This window comes from Rhincodon typus, chromosome 34 (genome assembly GCF_021869965.1).
Source record: "Rhincodon typus isolate 14 chromosome 34, sRhiTyp1.1, whole genome shotgun sequence".
Lineage (NCBI taxonomy): Eukaryota > Metazoa > Chordata > Chondrichthyes > Orectolobiformes > Rhincodontidae > Rhincodon > Rhincodon typus.
In genome coordinates this window covers 5529228-5540180 of record NC_063365.1, presented here as the reverse complement: position 1 = coordinate 5540180, position 10953 = coordinate 5529228, and the positions used below count along the sequence as shown (strand labels likewise).

The following is a 10953-nucleotide window of genomic DNA, read 5'->3' as shown; positions in this document are numbered from 1 at the left end:
GGGGGGGGGGGGAGTTGTGGTCCTTGAAAAACGAGGACATCTGAGATGTACGGGAGTGGAATGCCTCATCCTGGGAGCAGATGCGGTGGAGGCAAAGGAATTGGGAATAGGGGATGGCATTTTTGCAGGAAGGTGGGTGGGAGGAGGTGTATTCTAGGTAGCTGTGGGGGTCGGTGGGCTTGAAATGGATATCGATTTCTAGGTGGTTGCCCGAGATGGAGACAGAGGTCCAGGAATTGTTCATGAATTTATCATGTCAATTTAGCATTTTTATATGAAATAAGGCTAGTTGGAGGTTGGCCAAAGCACTTTAACCAACTTCAACATTTTCAGCTAAACCTTATATCTGCTACACCTTGTTAAATTTCACACGAAATATATGGCAAAAAGATATTATTCATGAGGCACAAAATAGGTACAGATCAGACAACCATGTGGAGTACCTTAACTCAGCCATCTGTCTTTATCTGTCTGTAGCTATGTATAATTATATAAACCGAAGCACTGCATTTGTGTACATTTTGTCAATTACGTGTCAGATAACATATACTGTCGTAGATAAACAGAATCTTAAATGACAGAGTACAAACCAGTTATTTAATGCCAACTAATTCTAATCTGAGGCCTGAAACATTTTTCAATCTGTACTGTCTCTTGCCAAACAAACTCTGGTTAAACTAAGGCAATATTTATTTGACAACTACACTTTAAGACCCAAGGGTATAGATCTGCTTCTGTAGCAAAATAATGCATCGTACAAACATAAAACAGCTCTTTATTTGTCTTGGTGAGAAACATCACGGGAGTTCTAGTTACATTTGAAAAATCTGAATGAAGTCAGTTCAAGTGAGAAGAGCTATCTGATTATCTCCCGTTACGTTGAGACCTGAATGCTGTAATATACCTCCTGTGAGACAGCGACGTGACATCTCCCATATGACTAGGCCAAAGCTGTATATATCTGCCATCAAATATGCCTGGAATTGGTTTTTGTTGAGACTCTCATCTAGCACCTCAGGAGCCATATATCTCTTGGTGCCCACTCGGGTGTTCAGTGGAATATCAATTTCATTTGTGTCACTGTGAAGGTAAGGAAAAGAGCAGGAATTAGGAAAGAACATTCAAAAAGAATAGGAATATTTTGAATTCATTAAATAATTTTGAAGTTTGGATAAAGAAAAAATTCCCTATTTCTCATCAAGACATTGATTCACTTAATTTAAGTCAACGGTCATGCCTCATGTGACCGTCTGGACTGTGTTAGATAATGTAGATGTAGATGTGTGTATAGAGATCCTACAAAGTAAATAAATGTAGCTTCCCTTTTCGTTTGTACAGCCATCACATCTGCACATGTGCTCTAGCAAAGTAATATGGGGAAGTGATGGCCAAGTGGTATTGTCATGAGACAATTAATCCAGAGACCCAGGTAATGGTTTGGATGCCTTGGGTCAAATCTTGCATGGCAAATGGTAGAATTTGAATTCATTAAAAATCTGGAATCAAGAGTTAATATTGGGGAGGGGGGGAATTGTCAGTAAAACCTATCAGGTTAACTTGTCCTTTAGGAAAGGAAATACTGTCCTTATCCAGTTTAGCCCGTATGTGACTCCAGAATAGCAGCAATGTGGTTGACTCATAATACCCTCTAGACAATTAGAAATGGGCAATAAATGCAGGCCCAACTAGTGACGCCCACATTCACGAATGGAATAAAAAGAAATAAAATTTACAAGGCGATGACCCTAGCTGAGGACCTCTGATCACTGCTGTTCTGCCAAAGTCCTGTGCAAGGAGTTTTAAACAGAATTGTTTGCTGTTTTACAAATTCTGTTAATTGAAACTGAAATTGAAAAATGAAACAAGCAACAACGGATGTAATCTAGAATGTAACTTTTAGGGATTTTTAACCAACTTGATGGTAGCATCCCACTTGCTATCCATTACATAGCTGCTGAATTATCATGGTTGGAATGTAGGATGAAAACAACTTCCCTGACTTCCCAAGTTCCTGGAATCATCAAGCATAAGGACAGTGACCACTGAAAGTTTTGTCTCTGAATAATACAGCATTATATAAGATGAAAGAAACAATTCCTGACTCAAATAAAATTGGTAAAAGAACATAGGAACTGGAGTCAGACATTCAGCCCTTGGAGCCAATTAATCAGGCCATGCTGCTCTGTATCTTAATTCCAGTTTACCACCTGGTTTCCATAACGGTGGACCATTATCTCAAGAACTACATATTAGTCCCAGAAAGGTCTTTCTGGGCATTATCTTTAGATAACTTGAAAGAGGTAAGATTTTATAGGGCATCCTCTGACATTGCTTATAAAATAGTTATTACAGCAACCACATATACATGAATGGAAATATGAAACTCAGGGTTAATCCCAGTTCGACCCCAACATTCATTCAATTTGGTGACTTGGTAGCTGACTATCCAACAAATATTATTAGCCCTATTAATAGACATTTAGTATGGATACTGAAGAACAACTAACTGTTTGGTGCAACCAGTGATGATGACTTTTACCTCTTCTATGTACATGTTCTTTCAGCAATTGTGGGATGGGGAAAACAGAAGAACATTTACAGAAATTTTAATGTTAAGATATGGGTCATCCAGATTCAAGTAATTGCTAGGAAGTTTTGTTTACAGAATCAGCATTTTGCATCAAGCACGAGTTAAAAATACTGGAGGTATAAACTATAGAAGTCAATGCAAATACTTTCATGGGCACACTTTAGTGTGTTGTTTTCCCAAAAACAACCAGATTTGGCAAAATTCCTACAGTGTGTGAGATGAAATACTGAATGAATAACAGCAGTTATTTTCACCTGTTAATGTTAGCTAGGTCAATTTGGTAGCACTACACAAATCAGAGAGAGAGGCTTGTCAGGTACAAACCCCATCAAGGGCTTAATGATATATTTGGAGTTGAAAGATCTAATGTGGGACTCTGTTTATTTGCATTATAAAAAGTGGATGGGATCTTTATAATTTCTTCTGTGCCCAAGATATTGTGTATGGCTGTGAATTTTGCCTCTATGTAAAACATAGCTGCATTTTTTCAACCTAGCCCTAAAGTTACAAAAACAATTCACAAAAGATTCACTTTTAGATTCAGCAGGTTGTGCATTACCTGTTGAACTTCACAGTTAGGCCCAAGTCAGCAATGCAACAAGTTCCATTCTTTTTCACCAGAATGTTTTTGCTCTTTAAATCACGATGTGCAATAGCAGGTTTGCCTTGTGTGCCATAAATTTCAGTGTGAAGGTGACAGAGGCCACTAGCAGCAGAGTATGCCAACTTCAGCAGGGCCTTGGTATCAAGTACAGTGCACTTCAGGAAGTCATACAATGAGCCATTCTCATGATAATCTGTAATCAGATACAACCATGTCGACGAGCCTTTGCCTTCAATGTCTGCAGCAATAAATCCTGATAATATGGAAAGAAGCAGAATTTAGCACTTGACGATAAAATTAACTGATGTCACTATATTCAAGGTGAAGAGTAAACACAACCTACTATATTTTGATATATAAAAAAGGAAAAGAACATCTCATCGGGCAGAACAAATCACCTGGATGGAACAAAGTTACAAAATATTTCTTAAACATTAAAGTAACTGTTCACCAATAAGAACATTCAACACATCTCACTTTAACAATGTTACATGTATAATAGTCAACGTTATGAACAAAGACTTCCCTGGTGATCAAACTCCAAATAAAGTACTCATGACCACAAACTATTACAAACCTTTCAAACACATTAGTGTTGTTTTGGTTTTTTTCAGTGTGCTTAGCAGCAGCATGAGATGACCCAACCTTCTTCCACATTTGGTTAAATGAAATGATGTGCTGAAGCTGACAGATCACAGGACATTAATTTCCTGCACACAATATCAAACCAGCTTGGGCCATTCATCCCTATGCAATCTCCAGCCTGTGCCACTGCCCCACCTGTGCACACTACCACCTCCCTTCCCCACCACCATGCCACCTTCCCTCCCTCATAATTCATAAGGCTACTACCCCAACCCACTCCACTGACACTCACTCACTCGTCTTCCTAGTCTGCAGCACCTCCTCTCTTCCACTGTCTGTGACACCTTTCCTCTTTCCTCTCCATAGCCTGTACTTCTATCTTCCCCTCCCTCCATAGTTCAGGCTCCTGTGTTCTTACAATCCCCAGTTTATCTTGTTCATTGCCTTTCTTTTATGGCCCCAGTTTCTCCCTCAGGTGTCAGGAATTTCTAGACAATTTACATTGGTTCAGATGCTGTCATCCTCATGACTAATAACAATGGCAGTACTTTTGAATGTGGAAATGAGGATGGCTCAGAAAACAGTTTGTTTACAAAGTACAAAAGCCAGGGAATTGTGCATGTCAGGATTGCTCCCATTTGCCTGGGAAGGAGCAATGGCCATTCTGATTATGAACAACTGATGTAAGCTCTCATCACTGCCCTAAATTCCTTTTAAAACAATTATCAAAATTATGGATCCCTGACTGTTCTGATACAGGGACAGCACAAGCTGTCAACTAAAGGTGCTTAATCCTTGAGCAGTGAAGGTCATCTTGGTGCGATTACCAAAAAATTTGATCTTTCTCACCTGTATCGGGAAAGGGAAACGAACAAAAATAAGTATATAAAAGATGTGAGACCAAAACAGGAAACAAAGTGGATTGAAAAAACAAATCAAGTAATCAGTGCAGTGTGGAAAGTCATATCTGAGCAGCAAATTTCTAAGCCAGTTCTTGGGAAAGCATAACAACTGGCGAGAAATACTGAGCAAAAAATCAAATTTCCTTTCTAGCTTTACAATAATGTTAGCTCATATCTGAAGTAGACTGATTAGACGATTGGCATAGCTCACCTAGTATACTTTCATGTCTCATAAGCACTGTCTGGTAGATTTCAGTTTCACGGAACCAACTGGCCTCTTCTGCTGAAGGGAACACCTTTACTGCCACCTTCTCACCACGCCATCTTCCCATCCATACCTCACCATAGCGCCCTTTACCCACTAGTCGAACCATCTGAATCTGTTTTGCAATGGTACGTTGCACCTATGGGGGATGGAGTGTGAAAAGAAAATGGAAGCCGTTTTACTGACAATACATTAGCAAAAGGAAAAGAACAAAAAAATGTTTAAATAAATGATTTTCATCCTTTCAAAATAGGAGGACTACACCAGATATAGGCCAGCAAAGTAGCATTGGATTTACAGATTTGTATAGATTGACATGTCAAACCTGAAGACTCAATTGCATATCATACTTCACATATACACTTTTAAAAATTCAAAATACAAATAATCTAACAAAGTTAATAGGCAGGCTCATTCAGGGCCAGCAGACGAAAAGTGGGGAAAGCATAACGTGGTAGATGTAGCAATTCAGTAGTTCAGGGGACAGATGCAAATTAGATACCTTTGTAAGCAAGATTGAGAATCTCATGTCATATTGCCTTTGTTGTACAAGGGTGAGGAGTGAGAGATATCTTAAATTATCTTGAAAGGATACTGCAGAGGGAATGGGAGGATTCAGTTGTGAATCATAATGGGAGCAATTAAACATAGGAAGTGATCAAATTTGCAGAGTACCAGAAACGTAAAGTGAAATTAAGGAAAAAGGATTTCAAGGTTGATAACCTACAGATTATTATTCAAGCCATGTTCAAATTGGTAGAAGGTTAAACAGATTAGAGGGATTAAAATATGGCTGGAGTGGCGTGGCGAAGTGTTTCCATTATATGGGGTTGCACAAGAAGGAATTGCACCATTGGCAAAGACTTCATATGAATTGGGCTGGAACAACAGTCCTTGCAGAAAGAATGAATTGAATTATAAAGATTTCACACTATTAACATGTGTGGGGAAGGGGAGGGAGGGAAGAAAGCTGGAGGACTCAGGTAGAAATGGAGAATAAGTAATAGTTCGAAACTGAAAGAAAGAAACATTTTGCTTTAGGCACTATAAAAGGAAAACTGAAATATGTAAAGTAACTAAATCAAGAGAGAAAATGAAAGAAGAAATTACAGCAAACAAACAGGTTGGAATACACTGCCTAATTAGGTATTCTTTATACAAACATGAAATTTAAGGAATAAGTTGAATGAATCATCATAGATGATTCATTTCAATGATTCAATCATCATTTCTCTGCAAGAAATGTAGGCATAATTTTAACAGGAGATTACAGATGGCAGCCAGCACTGAGACATGGCTGAAAGCTGGCCTGGAAACTCAATGTATTAGGCAATAAATACAGGAAAGACAAGGTAAATGGTAGTGGAGAAGTTGCCTTACTAAGACTTAAATCACATCCATCAGAGGACATAATGATGGAAGCAGACATGGAGCCTCCATGGATAGAAGTAATGAACAAAAAGGTTAGGATTTATAGTGATTTCTTTTTAAACTAGATTATCCTTTGAACCGATCATTTAATTCTTATTCAACTTTACAGCGAAAGAATCCTGGTTTAACTCGGATAATGCAGCTTGAAAACTTCACTAATTGACCAAAACGAAGCTTGTTTGCTTCAAAAGTAGACAGCTGAATGGCCAACATCTCCCTTTTGGTCTTGAATTTCTGGTACCTAGAATATGTTTAATTTCTCACACATTTGTTCTTTCAAATTTTAATTTAACTAATACTCACCAGATAACATCAAAGCTGCAACACATGCTAATTTGCTTCAAGAGTGACACAAAAATGTTCAAATATTTTACTGATCAGTCAAGTGCGTTATAGTTTGAATTATTTTTGATGGAAGCTGTTGAAACAAAGACTCATTATGCATCAGTGCAACAGTTGCCTTTTGCAATACTGCAACATTACTGCATGTATTTGGCACCAAAGCATACTGCAGGAAATATTTCAGTTCAGCCAATCTTTTAAGAGAATTCCAATATGGGTTAAGAGCAAGCCCAACATTTTAGCAGCATGCCAGTATGGTTTAGTAGTGTACCATCGTGCTCTAACAGTACACAAATTTACTCTAATAGTGGGTTACTGTGGTCTGATATATTTAAGGTTTGGAAGCACAAGATTTCTGATCTTCAGACTGCTGCTTTAATAACACTCCAATGAAAAAAGATTGCTTGATGAAGTTATAATGATTTTAAAGATTAACTTGTTTTTAATGTGAAAATCATGATATTGTATTGTTTCACAATGAATGTTGATATGAATACCCATCTCTTCAATGAATTCCAAGCCCACGTTTTCCTTTACTCTTTTTTTCACTTGGTCCTTTAGAAATTGGCCTATTAATTTTACTTAATCCCATTTATATTAATTGATGCAAACTTGAAGACTATCCAAATAATTGTCACATTGGCTTGTGAAACATGATATGTAAATGTAAATTTTTTCTTTAATATTTTAACGAAGATCTGTAGCTCAGTTTACCGTTGGAATTGTTGGTTGGTTCACCGAGCTGACTGGTTTTCATGCAAATGTCTTGTCTCCCTTCTAGGTGACATCATCAGTGCTGTGTAGCCTCCGTTGAAGCGCTCTTGTTCTATCCTGCTCTGAATTTGTATGTTCTGGTCTGTCATGGTGGGCAGTCTTGTTTCCAGTTTTGTACTAAATGTGGTATGTAGATGGGGTCTATTCAACATGTTTGTTAATTGCATCAGTGGTTGAAAACCAGGCCTACAGGAATTCTTGTGCTTGTCTTTGTCTTGCTTGTCCTAGTACTGTGACTTTGTCCCAGTTCAATTGATGTCCTTATGTGTCAGAGTGTATTGAAACGAGGCAGAGTTGGTCGTGCCGTTTTACTGCGAGTTGGTGTTCGTATATCTTGGTGGCGAGTTTCCTGTCTGTTTCTTACCAGCGTATACAGAAAGACTACACACACAGACCAAATCCTGAATTACAACAGTAACCACCCCAGCGTCCACAAACAGAGCTGGGTCAAGACTCTGTTTAAACAAGCGATAACTCACAGCAACACCCCGGAGCTGTACAAAAACAAAGAGGAACACCTGCGTAGAGTCTTTGCAAACAATGGTTATTCTAATAACGGAGTCCACTGATGCCTGGCAAACAACACCAAGAAGACACTGTATGCCTCAACACACTGACACCCTACCCTACGTCTGAAACACATCAAAACTGACCACAATACTCCTACAACCTCTTGGAATAAGGATAGCACACAAACCAACAGCCACACTTTGCCAGTTACTCTCAAAGACGAAAGACCCCATATCGAAAATGAGTGGGACAAATGTGATATGTAAAATACCATGCAGCAACTGTGAGAAGCACTACATAGGACAGATGAGCAGGAAACTTGCCACCAGGATACATGAACACCAACTTGCAACAAAACGGCACGACCAACTCTTCCTTGTTTCAATACACTCTGACACAGAAGGACATCAATTTAACTGGGACAAAGTTAGAGTACTAGGGCATGCAAGACAAAGACAAGCACAAGAATTCCTGGTGACCTGCTTTTCAACCACCGATGCAATTAACAAACATGCTGAAATAGACCCGATCTACATACCACTACAGTACAAAACAGGAAACAAGACTGCCTACCATGACAGAGATAGTAGGAACTGCCAATGCTGGAGAATCTGAGATAACAAGGTGTAGAGCTGGATGAACACAGCAGGCGAAGCAGCATCAGAGGAGCAGGAAAGCTGACGTTTCGGGTCTGGATCTTTCTTCAGAAATGGGGAAGGGAAAGGGGATTCTGAAATAAAGGGAGGGGGGGGGGGGAGGCGGATGGAGGATGGATAAAGGAGCAGATATGTGGAGAGGAGATGGACAAGTCAAGGAAGCAAGAATGGAGCCAGTAAAGGTGAGTGTAGGTGGGTAGTTAGGATGGGGGGTTGGTCAGTCAAGGAAAGATGAACAGGTCAAGGAGGTGGGGATGGGGGTTGAGGTGGGAGGAGCGGATAGGTGGGAGAAAAGACAGACAGGTCAGGATGGCGGGCATGGAGCCAGTAAAGGTGAGTGTAGGTGGGGAGTTAGGATCCGTCTTCCCTTGACTGACCTACCCCCATCCTAACTCCCCACCTACACTCACCTTTACTGGCTCCATCCCCGCCTCCCTGACCTGTTCATCTTTTCTCCCATCTATCTGCTCCTCCGACCTCAACCCCCATCCCCACCTCCTATTACCAGCCTCAGCACCGCCACCTTGACCTGTCAGTCTTCCCTTAACTGGCCAACCCCCATCCTAACTCCCTACCTACACTCACCTTTACTGGCTCCATCCCCGCCTCCTTGACCTGTCTGTCTCCTCTCCACCTATCTGCTCCTTTATCCATCTTCCATCTGCCTACCCCTCGCTCTCTCTATTTATTTCAGAATCCCCTTCCCCTCCCCCATTTCTGAAGAAGGGTCCTGACCCGAAACGTCAGCTTTCCTGCTCGGCCTGCTGTGTTCATCCAGCTCTACACCTTGTTATCTCTGCCTACCATGACAGGCTGGAACATAAAATTCAGAGCAGGGAAGAACAACAGCATTTCAAAGGAGGCTGCACAGTACTGACGACGTCACCTAGAAGGGAGACAAGATGTTTACATGAAAATCAGTCAGTTCAGCGAACAAACCAACAACACCAATTCTTTCTTACTCAGTAAAACATTCAAACACTGCTGCGGCGGTTCCAAAACTGATCCTAGTCTGAAAGTCTGAGCTATGGGAAGAAAATCTGAAATAACTTGTGCTTTTCCCACCTTGGGAAAAAATAAGACCACCAAAGTAGATTAGGAAAATTAAGTTTAGTTGTAAAAACAAACAATGTAAGGGTCCATCAGCTCAAATTAGGAAAAGGTTGATTTATATTTGATATTGGAACCTTTTCTTCACATACAAATGTGTACTTTCGGATATGGTAGGGGAGACAAAAATCGTTTTAATCATTTAAGAACTAATGACTGGTTTGATGAAATAAAGTTAGAATTATGGATGTGGGAGACGGTCATAAAAATAAGAAAGATGCAGCCATTATTGAGCATATAGCAATCTGTTGAGATTTGCATGGTCAGCGAGATATTTGGTTTGTTTTCTGCAATTAAAGGTCTCTGAATGTTAATATAAACTCTGACTACAGAAATTATTAATACCTACATACAGCTTGACAATTGAAAGAAAGTATTAAATCTATCAAGTTTTGGGAGTCTGCTGTGCCCTGGGTAGTTGGTGCAATTTTTGATTTTAGCTGAGGTGAGGAGATACAGCAGGGAGGGGAAATTAGTTAAAAATTTAAAGCAGGATCTTCTCCAACTAGAGAATGAGGAAGTTAAAAACAGTGAGGCAACTTTAGTGTAAATTCTAATTGCAGAATGATGAACTTTAGCTGCAGGGATAAATGGAAAAGTGGGGGCAGACAAGAATTAGATAATTATCTAAAAAGAGAAAAACATTGCAGGATTATAGAGAATAGGCTGGAAAAGTAGACTTAGTTTTTCTTGGAGGGAGCTGCTTCAGGCACTATAACCATTTTATGTTTCTTTGAAACTACAATATTGATTGAGGTCTACACTGAAAAGTTTTCTGCTGGAAGTGGTAGAACATATAGATAGAAAAACTATTTTTAAATAGGTAAAACAAAAAAAATTGAATGGTCAGCTCAGCTTTTCCTGTGTGTCTCTATTTTGAGAAAGGTAGGGTTCAATAAATAAGGCTGTCAAGGGTAACAAAATGGTCATCTAGATAAACTAGAAATTACTGAAAGAAACAACTCAGCTTGTGATTGTGCAAGAATGTGTAATTCTGTAATTAGTGCTCTTACCAAAAGAGGGAGCCCAGATCCACTACCTGAGCTCTGGGACTGGTCAATCAAGTCCTTCAGAGACTCGCCTGGTGGAATGAAAGCCACATCCTGCTCAAGGTCCCGGTTGTAGCGACGTCTGTCTGCCTGCCCTTTGTACCTAAACAAAATGTTGGTACTCTTCAGCCTTTG

The 10953-nt window shown here is 39.7% G+C and overlaps 1 protein-coding gene across 1 annotated transcript in view; it reads right to left on the bottom strand.

The window, feature by feature from the left end:
- The window catches only part of bmpr1aa (bone morphogenetic protein receptor, type IAa), a 201073-nt gene that overhangs the window by 6242 nt on the left and 183878 nt on the right, over positions 1–10953 (bottom strand). The window contains exons 8-11 of the mRNA XM_048616286.1: positions 10783–10921; positions 4893–5085; positions 3150–3447; positions 905–1080 (exon numbers count right to left, since the gene is read on the bottom strand). Coding sequence (XP_048472243.1) covers positions 905–1080; positions 3150–3447; positions 4893–5085; positions 10783–10921 — 806 coding nt within the window. The remainder of the gene's footprint in view (positions 1–904; positions 1081–3149; positions 3448–4892; positions 5086–10782; positions 10922–10953) is intronic.